The sequence below is a fragment of the Lathyrus oleraceus genome, chromosome 5 (assembly GCF_024323335.1).
Source record: "Lathyrus oleraceus cultivar Zhongwan6 chromosome 5, CAAS_Psat_ZW6_1.0, whole genome shotgun sequence".
In the NCBI taxonomy this organism is placed as follows: Eukaryota; Viridiplantae; Streptophyta; class Magnoliopsida; order Fabales; family Fabaceae; genus Lathyrus; species Lathyrus oleraceus.
Window position 1 is genome coordinate 255,501,178 of NC_066583.1, and position 23,040 is coordinate 255,524,217.

The following is a 23,040-nucleotide window of genomic DNA, read 5'->3' on the forward strand; positions in this document are numbered from 1 at the left end:
TGACCCTCCCCAATCAGCATCAGAGTATCCAACTATCTGAATATGTCATTTATCTTCATACACTGGACCTTTTCCTGTGGACATTTGATGTATCTCAGAATCCGGATAACATCATCCATGTGTTCCTGACAAGGGGAATTTAAGAACGGACTTACCACACTAATTGCAAAAGAAATGTCTGGACGAGTGACTGTGAGATAATTCAACTTTCAAACCAATCTTTTATACCTTCCTGACTCAGATAGAGGCTCCCCCTGATTGGATAGTAGTTTGACACTTGGATCCAAAGGAGTATCAGCTGGTTTAGCATTCAACAAAACCTGTTTCTTCCAAAATATCCATAGCATATTTCCGCTGAGAAATCACCAAACCATCTTTAGATTGGGTTACCTCAATACCCAAGAAATAGCGGAGTTTACCAAAATCTTTTGTTTGAAATTGATTCAAGAGATGTTGTTTTAACTGGAGTATGCCCTACTGATCACTACCAGTTATGACAATATAATTTACATACACAATAAGATAAATACACCCTTGGGTTGAGTGACGATAAAAAACAGAATGGTCAGCTTCACTACGGACCATACCAAACTGTTGTACTACAGTGTTGAATCTGTCAAACCAAGCTCTCGGAGATTGCTTAAGACTATAAAGAGACATGTGTAACCTACACACCATATTCGATGACTCCCCCTGAGCAACAAACCCAGGTTGTTGCTCCATATATACTTCCTCTTCAAGATCACCATGTAAAAAAGCATTTTTGATATCAAGTTGATGAAGAGGCCAATGTCGAATGGCTGCAATGGCTAAAAGAAGTCTCACAGATGCCATCTTGACTACAGACGAGAAGGTATCACTGTAATCCAATCCAAAAATCTGAGTGTATCCTTTGGCTACCAAACGAGCTTTAAATTGATCAATCTTACCATCTGGACCAACCTTCACTGTATAAAGTCAACGACAACCTACTAAAGATTTCCTAGGGGATAGAGGAACCAGTTCCCAGGTACTACTACTTTGAAGAGCACACATTTCATCAATCATTGTTTGCCTCCACTCAGGGTGAGATAAAGCTTCACTTGGAGTTTTAGGAATAGAAACAGAAGACAAACAATTATACTGCAAAGGGGAAAGACGCTGATAACATAAATCAATATAATGTGGAGAAGGATTTTGCGTTTGACGTATACCTTTTCGAAGGGCAATTGGAAGATCGGACTCAGGTTACAGGATCGGATCCGGTGATGGCGGAGGCGTCGGAGGAGAGTCTGCAATGACCTCAAGGACAAGTATGACCTCAGGGACAGGAACGACATGCGTTGGGTGACGACGCTGATATGTTTGAAGTGGTCGAGAAATGGGGGGGTCAGGAGCCATAGACTGTTGGGGGATAATGGTAGGCGGGACATTAATAACTACCAGAAAAGGTGTGAATGTATTTTCTTGAATGGGTTCTAGAGTTACGTGACTGGACTCGAAATATGGAACAGACTCGAAGAAGGTAACATCGACCGATATGAGGTATTGTTATAGAGTATGTGAATAACAACGATAACCTTTTTGGGATCGATGATAACCAAGAAAGACACACTTTAGTGATCGAGCTGATAGTTTATCAAGACCAGGAGAGACATTGTGTACAGGAAATGTGGATCCGAAGACTCGGGGAGGAATTGGGTGAAGTGGGAAATTAAGAAAAAGGATTGAATGAGGGATTTTATTATTAAGGACAAATGAGGGCATGCGATTTATAAGATAACATGTCATTAGCACAACATCCCCTCAAAATCGAAGTGGAACATTACCATGGAGAAGTAGGGTCTGAGAGGTTTCTACCCCATTTTGTTGAGGTGTGTGAGGGTAGTATGTTTGATGGAGAATACCATTGCGTGACATAAATTTTGAAATTGTTGGGATAAATATTCACGGGCATTGTGACTTCTTAAGGTACGGATAAACACACCGAATTGAGTTCTTCTTTCTTGATAGAATTGTTCAAAGATAGAAAATAATTCAGATCTATTCTTCATTAAAAATAACCACATGCAACGTGAAAAATCATCAATAAAGGTGACTACCTAGACTCAAGAGTAGAGACAGTACGCGAGGGACCCCAAACATCAGTGTGAACTAAAGCAAAAGGGGACGAAGCTCGTTTATTGACTCGATTGGAAAACTGACCACGAGTGTGTTTCCCTAACTGACACGACTCACAATGTAAATTAGATACCTTCGATAAATTTGGCACCAAGTTATGTAGTTTAGAAAGACTGGGATGACCTAACTGAGAATGAATAGTGAGTGGAGAATCTTTGGCTGAGCATGTCTGAGATGAAACTGAGAGGCAATAAAGGCCTTAAGACTCACATCCGACGCCAATCGTCCGTCCCGAACTTTGATCCTACAGGGTAACATTATTGTTAGTGAAAGTGGCACTACAGTCGTGAGAACGAGTTAAACGACTGACTGAATGTAAATTAAATGGACAATTAGGTACATAGAGGACATAAGTAACAGAGAGAGAAGGTAGAATTTGAACAATACCAATCCCTTCGGATCGGGTTTGAGAACATTGGCAGAAGTTATAGTAGGTAAGGAACCAGATGTAGAGAGGGAAGATAAAAGATTTTTATAACCGGTAACATGATCAGACGCACCAGAATCAAGGACCCAAGGTCCAAGAGAAGATGATTGAGAGAGAAGCAGATGAATTATCAGTGTGCTACCGAAACAGTAGAATCTAAGTTCTGATAATTCTGATACCACCTAAGTAAATCATCGTAGTTTGGCGTAAAGTTATTAGGAGTGGTCATGAGTATCTAAAGAGAGAAAGTATCACACGAACCAGATGAAAAAGGATCTGAAACAATTGCACTATGGAGAGTGGGGCGATGAAAAAATTGTCAGGATTGACTTTGCTGGAAGATCGTCGGGAACAATAGCGACGGCGGCGGAAGTGCGGTGGTGACTGGAGAATTTTGAAAACTGATGTCGGAATGATTCATGATAGTGTATGGAAGGCAAACCGGAATTATGACACGGTTTGCCAAAAATTTCTCTCCGGAAGATAGTGGGTCAGCCGGGTAAAGTACAAGGGTTGTCTCTCAGTAGGCTTTGGATACCATGTTGAAATACAAAAGACTAAGAGACATTTGAATAGACCGTGTGTTTTGAAAAGCACTACGGAGACTTTATTATATATAGAGAAATTACAACTAATTACATGATATAGTCGATGTGGGACTATTCTATATACAAATATATTTAATATTATATATTAATAAATATCAACAAAAAGAAACCTAAGACAAGGATGGTTTTATGAAGACAAAAGAAGCACTCATATAGTCAGAGTTTGCAATACAGGGCAAATTCATCCATTGATAGGCATTCTACTTCGGTATTGTGTCTATTGAAGGAAATCTTATATCATGGAAGATAAAGAAGCAAAATATGGTTGTGAAGTCTAGTGCAGAGGTTGAATATAAAGCTATGAATGCAGCCACATATAAACTCATTCGGATTAAACAACTTCATGACTTGAAATTTCGTGATAACAAGGCAACACTACACATAGCCTAAAATCCAGTGTTTCATAAGAGAACTAAATATATTGAGATTGATAGTCATTTCGTTCGGGAGGAAGTCCTTTCTAAAGAAGTTGTCACTGAATTTGTTAGTTCCAACAATCAACTGACAAATATCTTCCCAAAATACTTAAGGGGGTCGCGGATTCAAAAGGTTGGATAGGAATAAGGATGTACATTCAAGGTTATCTTCTTTTCCCTTCCATTGTGTTTTTGGTGCTTAGCCTATCGTTATATCAAGATTCAAAGGTCTTCTATTACTGACAAACATAGAGGTTGAACAATTGAGTTGCATTTTGGATAAACAGTGGCAAAAGATATCATGTTAAAGATCTACAACTAGAATAAACGGTGGAAAAAGATATCATGTTAGGGATCTACAATTAGGATAAACGGGTACCTGGAGTCTGATGATAGTCAAGTAAATGTACTCAGTGCTCTCTTCACTTGCATGAGAAACAGACCACACAAGCTCCTAGAACACACAACATTTTCAATTGCCTGAAGTCCTCAAGCACATCAACACAACAGAGGAAACAAATATTACCTGCTTTGAATCTCTCAGTTTTCTCTGGAAATCACTTAAATCACCTTCCTGGAGTGCCCTTAAACAACTGAATATTAAAATTATTAGACAATACACATTCATTCATTCATTCCAAAATGACTAGTAATGTGCTCTACATAGATCTGCAAGTTACCCATACACATACATTCATTACCACCAAAAAGGAGATTTGGAATAAGGATAGTTAATGAGGTTCGTAAAAGTCTTCTACTGTAAAAATTTAAGTTTAATACATTAGGTTAACAGAAGGAAAAAAAAATTCAATGATGACGAATCAACCATGGCCAACAAACTATATACTCAACTGACATTGCCATTATGTATTAGTTTGGGAATGCAATATGAGGTTTGTGTTCAAATAAAAACAAAGGGGTTTGAGTTCACACAAAAACAGTATTTGGTCTCCTGACCCAAGGCTCCACTACAGCACAATTAACAGATAATTAATTACTTATTAAATTAACTGAATAATATTTACCCAATACGAATGAAGGAATTATTCACACTTTTTTCAAGGTTTAACAAAACAAACACACCATGCCTGTTTGCGGATTTGAATAAATGCTAGTTATCATGGAACACTAGAAGCTCTAATGTGTGTGTTTTAGGGTTTATGTACTGTATATTTTATATGTTGAGCAAGAATTTTCAACTTCAACTCAATAAAAGAAAAAAGCTAACCATAATACCTGTGCAAATTTTCATTGAATTGGTCGCGTTTAATATTTTGAGTTGGAGGAAAACTAGTTCCTACACATGGTAAAGAGAAATCCCAGTTCCCAGCACGCCAGGCTGACTCATACTGCAATTCAGCAAATTCCTTGTCATACTGAAGCTCTTCTTTGCTTGATGTCAACCCTTGACAATACATGTCAAGCACATGTGTGCAACCAATTTGTTGCAATGATCTAATCAATCCTTTGTAAGCTCTTCCCTGCTTCATCTCAATCTCTGAGGCAAAATATGAAGATTTTGCTGTTCCAGCTTGTTCCAGTGATAAACTTCTTGAGCTGCTGTCCTTTGGTAATAAGACACCTGATTGAACTTGCAAATCATAATACTCAAGAGCCTTTCCCCAATTTCCCTCGTGCTCAAATGTGATAACTTGAGAAGTCAACTATTATTGGCAATATAAATAAAATTAAAAAACATATAAGGCTAAAACCAAAACAAATAGCATAGAAATATGAAGGAAAAAAAACTGCCTAAATCTACAAAGAAGATACGAAAATTATATTCAACGTAAAATTCAGTACACCAATTAGTCAAACTATTTGCTCACAGATTACTCCACCCTTCAAATATGAGATAATAAAACAAGGAGAGATCATGCTCACTAACCTTGTGGCACTGAAGAATTCCATATAAGCTATCAGGTTCGTTGATTCTAGTGACGGCTGAAACGAGTATTTCAATATGAGCAGGCAGCTGGTATAAAGGAAGCCAACAAAGAGAAAAGATGCCATTAGTTACAGACATGAACATGAACCAAGGCAATCTTCAATAACAGTTTACAAATGTATATCTATCCCAAGCATCTAGTTTTACCTATATAAAAACAAAATGACTTAAATAGTGCAACATATATTATAGTCTAAAGTCAATAAAAGGAAAAACATCACATCAAAATATTTAGTACAGCTTATATTTAGTACAGCTTACCATTTCGTTGTGAGAGAAATCTGGACCTCCAACAGTCAAAGCTTTGAATTCCTCTTCGCACCAATGTTCCACATACATCACTGATGTAAAATATGATCCACAACTCTAATAGGACAAGAAGCACATGTAGTCAGAATTTATATAACAATAAAGGATAAGAAAGGATAATATACGAAACTAAAGTGGAAAGGAAAGAAAAAAAGTGCAGACAATCTGACACTTACAACTGCTGCCTTGGCAACAAGTAGATAATCAACTGAAAGCCAATAAACCTTGAAAAAATAAGAAAAAATAATGTGTTAAATTAAATTAGAAACAAATCTATTGCACCCTCTAGATTCAAATTCTTCATGAAACAATGAACTCGTTGAAGGCAAACTGCAAATATGACAATACTTTCTCCCACGAAGACGTTGATTCTGCCAAGCCACTAGAAACAACAGCAGATTGTCTCTGTCTCGTCTTTGCAGGAGTGGACCGAGATTTTGAGCTATTATTTGGGGCTCTTGAATTCTGCAAAACAAAACCACGGTTACCACCTATCTCATCCAACCGACAAAGCGACAGTAAAAAAAAGTGAACACAACAATTACTTCATGAGGTTAAGTTTTGGGAAAGTTAGAGGGATAATCATGTTGTAATGGACATGTCTCAAATCAATTTTTTTAACAGAAACAAACACATAAAGACAGATTGAAAATATTCACTAGAGCGGACTTATCTATATATATCATATCACCACTCGCTTTGTTAATTCCAATGACCAGCAAACACATGTTTTAACAAGTGTTATCGATGGCGGATGGCGGTCCATGGCGGAGAACCAAAATCCCGCCATACTGGCTGCTTCGCGGAGCCGTTATAGCGGATTATGGCGGAAAACCCCGCAATATTGACTGATATTTACCATTGCGGCGAGCCCAAAAACCTCCATGTATATCAGTCATAGTGGCCATGGCGCCGCAATTTGATAACACTGGTTTTAACTAAGATCTTAAAAAGTTATTGAAGAGAAATGCTAACAAGTGCCCCAGGGCACTCTTTAAGGCCTTAAAATAGCGAGGTTTTCTTGGAAATGAGCGTATGTAATACTTTGGAAATTGAAATTGTTCTTTTTTGTAGAATATTTTCTTTATTTGGAATCCTTAAATAGTGCCTGTGGGGCACTCGTTAGCAAGACCCTAAGGTATATATATGTACCAAAAATGCTTTTGATGTGACCTTGCTTAATAATTTTGTCAGAGTATTATTCAGTTTCCAATATGTTTTAACACATAGGTTTCACCATATGTCTCTCGTTATCTTTTCCCTTAAAATACTTTTGACGAAATGAATTTCAATAAATAATTATGAATTCTCTCAGAATATGCGGTTGAGCTTAAGGTGAGTACTACCCACCATTTATAAACACGTGTTTAGGTCATATCTCATGCACTGCAAGATTGCATTGAGTGATGCTTTCGTATTGCATAAAACACCTAAGACCCTTACGCTAGAGTGTTACTAAGTGGGACACAATCTGACATTCTGACGATGTGATTATAAGTGGGAGACAATCTTCACTTTATAAGTCGGTTTTCTAAGATTGAATTAAGTCTAGCACAAATCCTAATATTGATCCCTACAAAAATTTCCTATCAAGTTTAGTCCCCAATAAACTTAATCCAACACTTTTGGTCCCTTCAAAGGTAAATATGTTTTTGTCTTTACATGAAATACTTTATAAATTTCATTTTTTTATTAGTAATTTCTATAAATTGTATATGTCGACTCATATTACACTACTTATATTTATAATGGAATTACAACAAATAAATTGAATGTCTAATGAATAAGCACTAACCTAAAAAGTTCTACACTCTAGAAATAATAACAATTAATCAAAAATATCTACATGTTTACATAATTCTAAAAATTATTGTAGAAATTTAATTTAAAATGATCTAGGTGCAAGGTTTATCTGTTTGAGTTCGAGCCACAGTACACTAAAGCTAACCCACCTCTAGCATTGTAAAATTATCAAACTTACTAACAAAAAGGATAAAATATCATAAGATTAAAATAGGGAATGCAAATTATATTCACCTTGGACACATCATGCCTTGATGGCACAAGTGAAGATCTTTCCATGACATAACAAACACGAAGTTCATTAAGGCAATTCAAAATCACTTGAATTGATTTGATCATCTTATTTGACTTAACAAATATATGCTCCTTCAACTGCAAAGTTCAACAAACACATCATGTCAACTTGTAGAAAACAAAATAAACTTGAATTTATTTTTAAGGTACATGTTGAAGTTGGCTTTCGATAAGGAGGAAGAGAAATAACAATTGCTTTGAGTCATGATTCTAGTTTTATTATTATGAAACAAAAGACTAAGCTTTGACACTTATCTAAATTAAATAGTGAAACTAATCTTTTTTTTCCTTTTGATGCAATAAGAAAACTAATTGTGACAATAGCTCCAAAGATATATGCATTGAAGGGACACACCTAGCAATGCCTCTAATTATCATGGTTGAATCACCCAACCATGTTTTTTGCAATTAGATTGTTATAGTTTGCTATGTCAGTCTCTTCCTATGTCAGTCTCTTCCTCAGCTACTGGTATTTCTCATACTACATATGTAGGGTCTTGGATTTTGGATTCTAGTACATGTTATTACATTAATAGCAAACCCTCTTGTTTCTTTAGCATGTCCTAATGGTCAACTATTGACATCTGCACCAAATCCTTTCAAGGGCCTACAGTATTCAATATGTGCAACAAATTGGATACATATAATGTATATGCTCTGGCTTTAAGAAAGCGTTGATTGTATTGATTTCTTTCCTCATGCTTTTGCTGATATGCTTATTTTCCTCAGAGTAGATTCATAGCTACATATGACTTAGCACTGTCCCTGTATCTTGGGGACTTAATATCAAGATATATTTATAATGTATTTTCACACCATCTAGAAAGAAATGCATTCGCAGAAGCAAAAATAATAAGCTTAATAACTTTGTCCAACAATTCAGGTAGTAGACCGGTGGTGCCATCAGATTTATATCATCATTTTCAATATTACTAAACGACAGAATTAATAGCTCTAAAAATAAATGAAACAAATAAAGGAGAAAAGGGGCAGAGTTTCCATCTATAGAATATGACCTGCAAAGAAATTAATTTGTGAAGATCAATCTCCATATCCTTCCTCGCAGCAATGTTGACAAATATACTTGGCAAAAGAAGCTCGGCAGCTTCAGCTTTCAACAGTACCATATCTTGGCATAATCTGGAAGCAGTGTCCTAAGAAGATGAGTGATGAAAAGGGGAGAGAGCAAGATAAAGGCAAGCTACTAGCTAAAAGCTAGTGGATTTTAAGATTCAACGTTTATTTAGTAATGTAGCACCATAATACCTTAGTACCACGTCATTACAGTAGACAATAAGTGAATACACCAAAGGGCAAACCCACGTCTCAAAAGATTTACCATCTGTCAACCAAACAGTAGACTTCTCCAATGAAATTTTTTCAACTGAAATAAATGATAATTGTTGCAGTGTTAAATTTTAATCCCACATTGAAAAGAGATATGGTTTGAAAAGTGTTTATGAAGTATGTCGCCAATCACCTTACAAGGAAGTTTTGAAAGAATGAATTAGGCCCAATATAAAAATATAAAGAATGTCAATCCCCATCACTTGTCAAGTTTTTGATGTATACATTTTTGCTAAAGGAGTTCTAAACTCATAAAATTGTAGTCATAAAATTTACAAAACAAAATGGAGAGGTAGCTTGTGATTTCGCTCTACTTATCTGATTGGGGACTCCTTTGTCCTTCAAACACGTAGGTCAGACTTAGTTGTTAATTAAACATCGCTTCAGATTTATAATTTAGCAAGTTTCTTTATGTTTCATGATTTGCATTAGTGTATGAGAATTAGTACTATAAATTTTGTATAACAACATATCACTTATGATTTCTCGGGAGACTATTATTTAGAGTCTCATTTAAGGGTTACCATAAAAATCGTCATGCAAGTGATTGCATACAGTTCATGGAACTGCCGAACTGGCAGCCAGAAATTAGGTAAAACTAACTGGCATTCACTTCAGTTCACCCTCCTAAGAGCCTAATGCTACATCGTCAAAATGCAAAATATGTCATTTCCAGCCATTTCAAGTAGTGTTGTGATATATATTACATTAAGGATGGAAAAGAAAAATGATAGGGATGATAAGAATCAACCCACACAGATGTCTCCTTAAACCAGAAGATTACAGGCATAATGTCATTCACATTCACATAAAGCCAGTTCTACAAGCACTCCTAAAACATATTAAGATTCATGTAATAGATGAACAGAAACTGGTTATTTTACCTTTTGACTTCCTATCCAAATCCAAAAGGAAATTTTCCACAAGTTCGATATTAACACCTTTGGAGTGTATCTGCAATAATACAAAATTATCATATGATAGGTACTAATATCAAAATAGAAATGGTATGAGAATTCAAAAAACCAAGCCTGATAACAAAGAATAAATGCAGAAAAGTGAACGCCAAAAATAGAAGCAGTGCTTTCTTTGGCCGGTGAAATCAGCCACTCCCAATAAGTTCAATTTTCACTTGAAGACACCTCCAATCTGAGGCCTAATAATCCCATCCACAATGAGTTCACACCTCCACTCTGAAAGCTTTTTTTAAAATAATATTTGGTGTTGAGCAGTTTGGTTGTGGGTGCTGGGGTGCCAACTTAGTTGGGATGTCTGTGCCTTCACGTTTTGCTTCACTTTAACTTTTTGCTTGAAAAAAAAACTCCTTCTTAAGTTTAAGTTTAGGAAAGTGGTATAAATGAGAAGGAAATCCTCCTTTCATGGTCAGTAACTTTTAGGAAAAGGTTGTCATTCCTGCAAATTCCAAATCTCCTAACCACTTCCATGTCCCAACTTGCGCACCACCACAATCAGATACTTTCAACTTATTCAAGTCTTGAAAATTCCAAAAGAAAATAAAAATAAAGTTGATGAGTTTTTTTGTGTGAATTAAAATATTACCTCGACGAGAGACTTTTGGTAAGAATCAAATGACTGTAAAGCTTTTTGGCCTCTTTCAGTCGAAAGAATTCCCTGTAAATCCAAGCCAATGATGCAATTAATCATAATAAGAAGCAAGGATTCAGGTGCAATTAATCATCACACGTACAAAGCACATAAAATAATAAACATTTAATATATTTTCAGAAGTAGTATATAAATAAGGCACAACTTCATAAACAGTTTGCGAAAAATCACAGGTATAACCAACATATATTGGTCCAGGGGACAAAATCTTGATTCCCCTTGCCCAAATTATTAGGTTTGCGTCTTGTGAATTGAAAAATTAAGCACCGGAAGAGCTTTGTTTTCTTAAGTAGCTCCACCTGTCACAACTTTGACTTGTTGGGGGTCTGATGCAGCTTCCAAATGCCAAGGGTCTCGGAATAAAAACAAGCATACAGCCATCTCCATAAGTGTATCTCGTTTAATTTTACATTTAAGTACAAAAATAGAATCAAGAAAATCAATGACTTTCTTCAAAGGTTACTAGTGAAATACACTTACACGTAGAGTTTGTGAGGCCATATCAACAATTTTCACTGAATCATCCATCAGATACTTCATTAATAATTTCATAAGGACAACTAGAAGTTCTTCAGATATGCACACATCTATGTTGTAACTGGTTTCCCCTACACTGCAGTTATCAATTGATTTGCTTGGATGTATATGAGTACTCTTGCCTGGAAGATGGAAAACAACAGAGTGTGGGTCTCCAGCACCAACCTGCAGCAGTGCAGCTTCAATGAAAGTTCTTTACGAAAAGGGATATAATCAATTTGACAAGCACACAATTTAACATGATAATTTAGTTACTAAAAGTTAATTAATCAATGATAGTTTGATTACATTTATTTTAAAATATAAGTTGTACTTAATATTTAGTTATTTCTCTTCGTCTAATAATTATGTGGAAATTCGAACTATAAAAGTTAAAAGATAACTTGATTCCAAACAAAGAGTGATGCTAGTCAGCAAGCTACGAGATAAATAGCTGTCTTTCAAATCATAGCCACCAAAAAGGGAGTGGAACTTTTGTAGCCTACGAGAATTTCTACCAGTAGTAAAGAATGTGTTAAGCAATCCCCGCATTCGTCAAAAGTTAATCATTGAGGAAACCAAATAGAATGCTAGAAGTGGCAGCGGCCTGTGTCTCCTAGGGAAAGGATCCCTGTTCAATCACTGGTATAAAAAATTTCTGGAGGAAGGGATGTACCCATTGAGCTATGGGTGCCACGGAGCAAGCCATGCTCAGCCATGACTTGCCATTTACCACCCCAAAGTCCCATACACCATTTCATTGTGAGACATATATGAATAACAAAATTTAGGGAATAAAAGGGACAAAGAGTAAACATGTGAAACGCAAGTGTGATGCATAAGTGAAAAGACAAGGACAGCATGAAGCTCCTGTTAATGCCTCGCTCTGCCATACCCTAGAAATGAAATCTGAAACCAATTCTCTGACACCATTTGCATCATCCGAGCCACACATGTGAACAAGTGTCCAAACTGCATGCACAATTTCATGGTCACCATGCCAATACTTGTCCTTAAAGTGACCTTCAGATCTCCCTCTTCTTTGAAAGGTTTCTTCAACCAGTAACTTCTTATGCAATGCCTGGAGACTGAAGATAAGTCGTATTCAAAAATCACAAATCACAGAAACTTCAACATAACATAACCAAAATGCAAGTCATAATGTCTTTCATCTAATATTTATTAAGTAAATACTCGTCCTCCTATTCTCTGTCTCTCTCTAGAAACACTCATATACACAGTATAACTTGCATGAAATTAAGACTAATTTAGTTATATTTGAATATCAGAAAGCAATTGCAGGCTATAGTAATAGCAAACAATGAAAGATAAAAAATAGGAATGACTATTGAGAAAAGAAATTACCTTGACAAAAGTAACCTTGGTGGAAGGTAGCAAGACCTCTTTACAAACTGAAAATGAACAGTGTGACAGATAACAAGTTAAAAGAGAATAAGCAAACCTCAGTGCTCAAGATTTTTTCTTTAAAAAACATACTATTAAAATATCCTTTTTCTTTTGAAAGTATTTGTTAAAGCTTTAATAAAAATCAGACTTTGAAAACAAGACACATTTCTAATTATTTTGAAAAGCTATATCGCTTGTATTTGTTAAATGTCTGACTGTTGTGTCTAAATCATACCACACTCACTTCTATTTATAACAGCAAGTACAATAAATATAATGAATGCTAATTGATATGATTTGCTCATTCAAAACTTAATAATAAATATATGGATTTGATTTTTTTTATTCTAACACTCCCCTCAAGCTAAATCTTTAAGCTTGTTACAAAGGGTGTAACTTGGGTGCAGCCATATAAGATTGTAGAAAAGAAAGTTAAGAAAAGCACCAACAGGAAAAAGTAGCAGTAGATGGATGAATAACAAACCACGAGCACAATAGGACAGAAACATCAACCAACTAAGAGCTAATAATAAGTTACATCGAAACCAGACGAGCACAAATCCTTATCGGGGAGATAGAAAATATAACGGAAAAGGGCTGTTTGCACAAGAAACAGTGGTGTCATTGCGTTATAAAAAAAGAAAATAAGGCTGGATTACGAACCAGACTGTAGAAGCAAAGTGCACAAGTGAAAAAAGGGTGCCAGAAAGATTACTTTAGGTTCCAGCACGCACAACTAAAGGCAGCAGTTGGAAGTTAAATCGTTAGAATTTATATAGAAAAGGTTGCCAGATAGGCCGCTAGGCCACCACACGTGGGGGGGTTCCAAAACTTGAGAATCTCTCAAAGCTCCAAAGAGACGAATGTTTTGAGACGACATAGATGGCACACAGCAGTTTGAATAGTGGTAATTTTGTTGGATAACATTGTCGGAATGTGCTCCAGCACTGTAGAGGACGGTAATGGAGGCCAAAAATGGTGAAGTGCCATAAACAAACTATAGGTTGTTTTCGTGGCTCCCAGAGAGATGCAGAAGCACTTGAAAAGTATAGAAACTTGCAGGAAAAGTTTTCCAATAGTAGCAGGCAGGATCAAATGGAAAATAGTTTTAGCGTTGCATAAAATATGTAAAAAATAGATGATAGGGACTTGGATATTATGCGGTTCCCGAGTCCAACAAGGAGTAGTATTGGATGCTTGGTGGAATATTTTAGTGGGGTTTGGTTCTTCCCCTTGATAGCTAGCTTTTAAGGCAGGGTTCTCCAAGTGTCGGGATACTTATAAGTTTGTATCAGAGCAAGGTTGTCAGTAGCTCAGAAAGGGCTTCCTAATGAAGGGCTGGCAGGAAAGACCAAGTAAAGCGTCGTAGAGTGCAGCCGCCAGAATATCAACTCTCATGGGAGTGTCCAAACCAAGTCTTACATTAAGTGGTATGGGATGCTTGATAGAGTATTTAAGTAACTTGGTTCTTTCCCTAGATAGCATGCTTTTAAATGAGGCTTCTCCTAGTGCTTGAGTAGATTAGAAGAATGGCTTGTAATCATGGGCCTTTGCAAGTTCAAAAATATGCAAGTAGATTATACTGCATTCGTTCCTTTTTAAATGTCGCTTTTGTGAAAACTTTATGTTTCTTTTTAATCGTCGTTTTCAAAGTTCAAAGTAGCAACGCTAATAGTTTTGTCAAAATTATCCCTAACTATTTATTAAGGAGAGAGAAAAAAGTATATCAAAATAATTAAAAGGCTAAAGAAAAGTTATAGTTTAAAAAGTAACAACAATTATTAGCTTTCTTGGTATGTGTAAAAAGTCAAAAAAATTACAATTAAAAAGGAACGGAGGGAGTAATTCTTTACCTTTAATATGTGGTCACGAATAGAGTAAGTTTGGCATAATTCTTCGTGAAAATTCCGTATCTCGTCAAATATTTTTAATTCGGGGAATGGCTCCAATTCCTGCAAGAAATATTTATTATGCATCCATAAAGCATAACAAGACCAGATCCTTAAAACAACAGAGAGATGTTGAACAGAAGAAACTAACTTTGACATAATCATGCAAAGTTGGATCAGAATCCAAAGTAAGCATATGGAGCAGAGATAAAGCTCTTGTTACAGAGCTATCATGTGATTCTTTCCTTTCGGCAGGAACGCAACACACCACTAACTTTGAAACAAGGAACTGAACAGAACAAAAATTGTAAATACTGGAATAAAATAAAAAATCAAATGAATTGAAAACATTGTAAATATGAAACAATATAAACCTGGAGCTGTTCCCCGAGCATACGAGTGATATCTGCTGTTAAATGCTTCTTAAAAGATAGCAACAATGCAGAAAGTATATGACAGCATTGGTCTTGTAAAGCAGGACATTCAATCAACGGTCCAATCAAGTTGAAAAGATAACTGCTTTCATTCAAAATTTAAGAAAAAGTAAATGAAATATAAACAGATCAAAACTTCAAACTTCAAATTTGATACTGACGCTTGTAAGAAATGGATCAAATGGGCACTGGACGGATTCGTAAATAGCATATATACATACCTAAAGGTGTACATATAGACACACACAGGGATTAGGTGAAAACAACCAATCTGCTACAACTAAGGAAAGTACAAGGAGAAAATTAACAGGAGGATCTTGACCCAATTCAAACTAGTTGATCATTTAGACCTTATTCTACTCCATCTATACTATGATAAATATGATATGATAGAGGATCCCAACAAAGTCTATCGGATGGGTCGAATAAGAAGAGGGCCCAACAAGTTTATGCTCATGGGCCAAAGCCTAATTAAAAGCTTAACTTTAATCAGGAGGGAAACATGTAGAAGGAGGTAGAGAAGTTAATTATAGAATTTATAGATTATAAATATGACAAAATATTGTTCGCTGTAGGCAAGTAATGATAATGCTTCTTAGATAGTCTTAGGAATAGTGACAAAGGATATATCAAAAACAAAGGTATAAAAGGGAAGGAAATAGTCAATGATAACTCAAGATTATAAATATGATACAGATTAGAAGTTCTGGAAAGAAGAAAGCCAACGTCTGTTGTAGAATCTAGTGATGCATAGGGGTAGCCTTAAAGAAAGTGACATCAGTAAAAACATGAAAAGGACGCGTGTGCGTGTGTGTAGATTAACAATACCCCTTTTGTACTTTGGAATATCCAAAAAAAGATATATTAAAAAACCCGAGTAGGCAATTAATAACTGTTAAGAAATGTGGTTGGGCCTCAACCCTACATAACCGGTTGGTAGAGTGAGGATTGTCCCCACTTATAAACACATGTTCAGGCCATATATAATCCGTTGTGGGACTCTTAGCACACCCCTTCACGCTCAAGACTAGACAACTGAAACGTGGAAATAAATGGTGGGTGGCCCGATAGCTGAAACCATAGTAGGTGGCCCACCGGATCTTAAACCATACTCTGATACCATGTTAAGAAATGTGGTTGGGTCTAACTCAACCCTACAAAACCGGTTGGTAGAGTAAGGATTGCCCCCACTTATAAACACATGTTCAGACCATATATTATCCAATGTGGAACTCTTAACAATAACTACTAGGAGAAAATCATGAGCAAAAAAGTGAAACGAAACATTCGAGGGAGAACTATTAGGGGTCCTTCAGAAATAGCAAAGTGAGGAAGCTTATTCCCCAATATTCAGGATGACTCGAGAAAGAGAGATTCGTCAGAGATGTAGAGAGACGAGACCATTGCAAAAGAGAGAGGGAGAGAGAGAATGAGAGACAGAGAATCGCTGGACAGTGCAAGAGACTTGGGGAAATATGGGAGTGAAGCACAAAACAAGCCCTAAAACATGCAAAGTTGTTACGGTACGTTTTAAGGCGGAAACCCCTCAAATACCCCAATAAAAATGCCCTTAGTGTTTAATTTCTCAGGGCTTTTTCAGTAATTCAGCTGCCAAACATGCAGTTGCGGGATAGTGCGACAATTCCTGCTATTTTTGCCACAAAAGCAGCTGCATCGCTTGCTACAATGAAACCTGACACAACAGAGGGTGCTATAAAACAGAGGGTGCTATAGCAGTCACCCTCGGCTCCTCTGCTATAGCATGCTATTCATTACCCTGATTAAAGGCAATTGTATCAAAGAAAGTCTAGCACAAACATAAGTTGACACTTCTGAGACTGTTTTAACAAAATGCACGACAATTTAATTGATTACCGTCTACTCAAGGATGCACATTAGACTTCTAGTTTACAATATCTTAAAAAATAGAAACATGCTCTGTCCATTTAACTTACTTGGATGTGCTTAAAGCGGTAACTCTTTGACCAAGAACACTAATAAGCACTTCAATTCCAGACAATCGGTGGCACTTATGCCTGAAATGAGACGCTGCTGTAATTTTATAATGAGTTTCTACCAAAAACTGGCAGTTACAAAACAATTGAGTTCATTAGAATCACCAAAGCAGGAATCGAAGAAAAAAGGAAAAGCATATCTGAATGGGTTCATCAAGTTATATGAAATAAAAAGTACCATAAAAACTCTATCAGGGCGAAAAATGTTGATCTTGTCAGCAACAGCAGCGGTTGTGTGACTTCCATCCCTACATCTCAATATATATTATATATAAAGATTCAAGATACAAATAGTAATTGGATTAAATATAAGCACAAAGGTAGAGAAGATAACTCACAAGTCCAGAAATCCATCAACAATTGTTTGAATTTCAAGTGACACTATATCCTTGGAAAAGAAAGGAACTACAGGGTCGGAAGAACAAGAGCACAGAGATAAAATACAGCTGACAATAGAAACCTAAATGTACAGATGATGAAAAATAATATGTTAAAACTTACAACAAAAATATCTCCACAAGAAACTCAATTAATTAATGATAAAGAATATTTGTATTGCATATGTTAATGGGTGCTATATAACTATAAGCTGTATAACTTTACATTAATTTCATACAAATATGACTAAAATGAGTCCACCTCACAAGATATTGGGAATAATAATGTTTAATAGATATCAGCACCCACACTTAAAGCCACAGCATATGAAAATTACATATATATAAATGCAAAACATATTAGTGTGAACTGGACAAAAACACATCAAAATTACAGTCGACTTGTTTTCACAGAACAACGAAGCAAAAATGTTGGGGTTTGAGCAAGCAATTGTTACTAAAATATGTTTTGAGCAGAAAATAACAAAAAGTTATAAGTAGATACTATTATCAGAGATCCTACACCTTGACTAGTGATATAGCCAAAATAGCGGTTATAACTTATAAGTGGGGGGCTATCCTCTCTCCCTGAGCTAGTTTTAAGGACTGAATTAAGCAAGGCTAAAACTCTAAGAACATATTATCAAGCCACCCTCACATATCCATTCCCGGCATAGAGAAGGGGTTATAAGTTTGGGACAGCCCTCACCACCATGAGTTAGCTTTTGGGATAGACTTGGGCCCAAAAGTTGAAATTATATCTAAATTTTTTCAAGAACAAACATTTTCCTGAAAAATATTTTGATATAAACACTATTTATATAAATTGATGAATTTTCTAAAAATATTTATTATTCATTAAGTTAAAAGGAAGGAAAGTCATTTTCTCCTCATTTAAAGAATTCATATAAAAAAGATAATTGTCCCTTAAAATGTTACAATAAACAGAGAAGACTGTCATCTATAAATATTATTTTATGTAAAATAAGCCAGCCCTAAAGAGCAGAGAAGCAGACCATATGTCTCTTTATGAGTTTGTCCCGTTCATTCTCAGATATCTGACCAAAATCAAGAATAGAACTCTGAAGCACAAGAGTTCCCCTCTCTGCTCCTGGTTTCTTACTGCAATGCAAAGCCATAGAAATTGAAAATATCGAAGCAAAGTGGTGTTTTATAAGAACTGTCATAGGTTGACAAGTGACCTGCAAAAAGGAACTTAGTTAGAGAAAAAAACATACAGACACTGCACTTAAAATCTATGATCTAGGAAGGCAATGAAAGAGATGGTGCAAAGTTTTAATCTTTTAACCAATGGCTATTTTGAAAGCATAACACCATCTAATTGAAGCCTTTATAAGTTTCATTTCCTACAGAATGAAATCCAAAAGCTTCCATTTTATATATTAACATGAAATATAACAGCAGCTATGGAAACTGCTCACACCTTGGTAACCCAATTAAGATCAGAACTATTTTGATGAAGAAGCAGAGCAGGAAGAAGCCATGGACAACAATACTGAAGGAAATGACCAGGTTCTGCATCTGGTACAAAAAGATGCCTTGTCTGTAGAGCATGAAATCAATTATTAATACCAGGGACAATTTTCATCAGAATACAGCAAATGAAATCCGCTATGAAAATAAAAATTTCACTATAGAAAATGTTTTACATTATCACACTGATTCATCAAGAAAAAGATTACCACGGGGAATGTATAAGGAAGTCTTGAAAAAATATGCTTTCTATGAGATGAAATAGCACAAAAACAGTATTAAATTAAATGTAGTGGAATCTGAAGATGAAATAGCACAAGAACAGTATTAAATTAAATGTCGTTGGACAAAACATACTGTTAGAATTAAGTAAACCTGTAGATATTCTATGTTGTAAGTATTCCTAGAATATACAACTTCCTAGGTGAGTGCGTCTTCATTAACATTCAAGTATTTTATCTTAACACCATTATAAATCCAAATAGTGTGATATGAGTACACAAAATTTGGTAACAGTAGTAATTCATCCTAGGGCTGCTCGGCATTTTTCTTCTTTTATGTATCATCTGTCTAAACATAGCTTTATACACTTTCAAGCTTGCTATAACTAGTTGGGCCCTTGTCCACAGCAACCCACCACCGTGAAATCTTCTGGCAAGCATGCCGGTCATTTTTCTGCAGCCATAGTCCTCCCCATGCGCCTCTGCAGCCACCAGCTTCCAGCACCGACCACCGCATGGGCCCCCTCTGCCACATTCCAAGGAGTTTTTCATTTTTGGTGATTTTTTAGCATTCTTTTGTCTCTAATTGCACGTAGATCATGTATGGATCCGAATTTGTTGATGCCTCTTCTTCCGCTTTCAGTTTCACTACACTCCCTCTGATTCCTTGCGAAAATTGGTAGGTAGGATGCCTCTTCCGCTTTCAGTTTCACTACACTCCCTCTGATTCCTTGCGAAAATTGGTAGGTGGTGTCAATAATGCAGGTTGGGCCACTAATGTTGAAACTAAAAGTTTAGTGCCACAAATGCAAATTACATCACATATTGTCGTTGTTGCTATGAATAGTAATTTTATTGTCTTTGTTGCAAAGTCTTCTTCACTAGAACTTGGATCCTCAACTCAGGCACCTCTTGTTGAAAATTCGCCAATTCCCAATGTGGAATTTCACCAAATTTATGGAGAATTCAGAACCAAATCTTGATGAATAAGAATCAATCTTTCTGATTGATTACTCTTCTTGTTCTTCACTCTTCACTCGAGTGAATCAACCACACCTTAGTTGCAAGATAATTCTGCTGCACGATGATTATTGAAGAAGAAAAGAAAAAATGAATCAAGGAAGAAAAGAGAAATTAGGGTTTTAGAAAAAAAAAAGGGGAAGAAGAAGAATAATTCTGCAGAAAAACTTCTCTACTTTTCACACTGAAAATTTTATTCAACTATGCAACTGCATTACTTTCTGTGTGTTTTACAATGATAGGGTACCGCCCTCTTTATAGGCTGAGATTGCTTGCACACCAAGCAATCTCCAACTAACCTAACTAACTCCGTTATAACAAACAAATAAAGCTTAAGTCAAAATTTATGTCGAGATGCACTTCTTCGACATTTCGACATCTATACATTTCGACAACTATACATTTCGACTCTGTCGAAATGATGCTTGGACACAAAAAATTATACTTTCAACACACCACCTAATTCGTTGTATCTAATAAGCTATCTACATTCATCATAGATCTTAATTTCTTGAACACTTCGACCTACAATCCTTTTGTCATGATGTTTGCAATCTGATTTTCAATTCTGCATTGTTCCAAGTCCAGCTTCCCTTTTGCTACTTGCACTCGAAGATAATGGAACCTCATTTCGATGTGATTGCTTCTTCCATGCGTTATCGGATTCTTTGCCAGATTTATAGCAGACATGATGTTGATCTTCATGATAATTGCTTCATGATTCTTCGCTGTAATTTCTTCGACCAAATTCACCATCCACGTTGTATGACATGCAAAGAGTGAAGTAGCTATGTACTCTGCTTCACACAACGGCAGTGCTACAACTGACTCTTTTCTTGAGCTTCAAGCAACTGGTGCACCACCTAGCATAAACACATAGCCAGCTGTGAATTTTATATCCTCAGCATCACTACGCCAACTTGAGTCGGTGTAACCCACTAATTTGCATTCTTTTCCTTCATCAGTTATAGAAAACAAAATGCCATAGTCGAGAGTTCCTTTCAGATACCTTAATATTCTCTTTGTTGTTGTTATATGTGATATCTTTGCCTTTTGCATGAATCTACTCACCATACCTATATTGTATGTTAGATCTGGCCTTGTGTGACAAAGGTATCTTAATGACCCAATAAGTCTTTTGTACTGGGTTGGGTCGACATCATCTTCATCTGAGTTTTTCGACAGTTGTAGTCTTAGTTCGGCACGTGTCAAAGTCGAATTGCAGTCTTCCATCTCAAATCTCTTGAGTATGTCGCTTGCATATCTTCTTTGATGCATCATCAAACCTCTACTACTCTTGTAGAATTCGATACCAAGGAAGTATGAAATGTTGCTCAAATCAGACATTTCGAATTTCTTGCTAAAATCACCTTTGAAGTTTTCGATCTCTTTCTTGCAGTTACCTGTTATTAAAAAGTCATCGACATAGAGACATAGTATAAACAATTCACTCTTGTTTCTTCTTACATATACTTCATGCTCAGTTATACACTTCACAAATTCATTCTTCCCTAAAAAGTCATCTATCTTCTTATTTCAAACTCTTGGAGCTTGCTTAAGTTGTTACAGGGCTTTATGCAGCCTGTACACCTCTTTCTTCGCCTTGTTTCCCAAACCCAAATGATTGTGCAACATGAACTTCTTAATCTAAGGGGTCATTCAGGAATGCACATTTTACAACCATCTGACACATATGTCAGTTGTTCATGTTTGCTAGACCAACAACCAACTTAATTGTTTTGATCCTAGCAACAGGTGCAAAAACTTAGTCGAAGTCGATTCCTTCTTTCTGAAGAAATCCTTTCGCCATAAGTCTTGCTTTGTGTCGAGTTACTTCTCCTTTGAGATTTAACTTCACCTTGTATACCCACTTCACATCGATTGCCTTCTTACCTTGAGGCAATTTGACAAGTGACCAAGTGTTGATGACTTCGATGGACTTCAGTTCTTCATGCACTTCAAATCATTCAATGCCTCAACTGCATTGACTATTTCAACATCTGCATAAAAAGCATAGTGTATCAGCTCACCTTCATCATCGACCAAATCATCTGATGTAATCACACATTGTTGTAATCTTGCAGGCTTATGTCTTGTTCTTTGAGGTCTGCTTGTGCTTGTTTGACCTCTGACTTCTTCTTGTCGAACTTCTCTTTCGACTTCACTTGCTGGTTCTTCACATAAGATTCTCACTGACTCCTTCTTTATATTTTCAGTCCAATCTCATTCCTTAAGCTCATCTATGATCACGTCCCTGCTGATCACTACTTGCCTATTTACTAGGTCGAACAACTTGTATCCTCCAGTTGAATGATATCCTATTAGAATCATTTGACTCAACTTATCAAGTTTTCTTCTCAACTGATCAGACACATGTCTGTGTGCTATTGATCTAAATACTTTCGGATGACATAAGTTAGGCTTGACACCAGACCAACATTCTTCTGACGTGATTCCTTCTAGCTTCTTTGTCGAACATCTGTTCAAAATGTATGTTGCAGTCGACACAGCTTCTCCCAATAATTCTTTGGATAGATGTTTGTCTTTCAACATACTTCTTACCATATTCATGATGGTTTTGTTCTTCCTTTCTACAATTCCATTTTGTTGTGGAGTATAAGGTGGCACCATCTCATGCACAATCCTTTCTTTCTCACATAATGTGTCGAAGTCTTTCGACACGTATTCTCCACCAACATCAGTCCTCAGAATCTTAAGCTTTTGACCAC

The 23,040-nt window shown here is 36.2% G+C and overlaps 1 protein-coding gene and 1 long non-coding RNA gene across 3 annotated transcripts in view; one reads left to right on the forward strand and one right to left on the reverse strand.

Annotated features, from left to right (window-relative positions):
- The window catches only part of LOC127083628 (uncharacterized), a 53,720-nt gene that overhangs the window by 22,651 nt on the left and 8,029 nt on the right, over positions 1-23,040 (forward strand). The window lies entirely within an intron of this gene.
- LOC127083627 (serine/threonine-protein kinase ATM) overlaps positions 1-23,040 on the reverse strand; it is an 85,164-nt gene that overhangs the window by 14,820 nt on the left and 47,304 nt on the right. Inside the window, exons 30-52 of one of the 2 annotated variants that reach the window (XM_051023946.1) lie at positions 19,021-19,140; positions 18,593-18,778; positions 17,538-17,659; positions 17,378-17,447; positions 17,140-17,267; positions 15,125-15,266; positions 14,902-15,039; positions 14,715-14,813; positions 12,820-12,866; positions 12,350-12,542; positions 11,419-11,640; positions 10,873-10,944; positions 10,197-10,266; positions 9,232-9,307; positions 8,982-9,105; positions 7,906-8,043; positions 6,217-6,333; positions 6,045-6,092; positions 5,821-5,925; positions 5,500-5,586; positions 4,848-5,275; positions 4,138-4,204; positions 3,991-4,065 (exon numbers count right to left, since the gene is read on the reverse strand). In XM_051023946.1, coding sequence (XP_050879903.1) covers positions 3,991-4,065; positions 4,138-4,204; positions 4,848-5,275; positions 5,500-5,586; positions 5,821-5,925; positions 6,045-6,092; positions 6,217-6,333; positions 7,906-8,043; positions 8,982-9,105; positions 9,232-9,307; positions 10,197-10,266; positions 10,873-10,944; positions 11,419-11,640; positions 12,350-12,542; positions 12,820-12,866; positions 14,715-14,813; positions 14,902-15,039; positions 15,125-15,266; positions 17,140-17,267; positions 17,378-17,447; positions 17,538-17,659; positions 18,593-18,778; positions 19,021-19,140 — 2,874 coding nt within the window. Of the gene's footprint in view, positions 1-3,990; positions 4,066-4,137; positions 4,205-4,847; positions 5,276-5,499; positions 5,587-5,820; positions 5,926-6,044; positions 6,093-6,216; positions 6,334-7,905; positions 8,044-8,981; positions 9,106-9,231; positions 9,350-10,196; positions 10,267-10,872; positions 10,945-11,418; positions 11,641-12,349; positions 12,543-12,819; positions 12,867-14,714; positions 14,814-14,901; positions 15,040-15,124; positions 15,267-17,139; positions 17,268-17,377; positions 17,448-17,537; positions 17,660-18,592; positions 18,779-19,020; positions 19,141-23,040 lie in introns of both variants that reach the window. The other variant, XM_051023945.1, reaches the window with a different exon arrangement.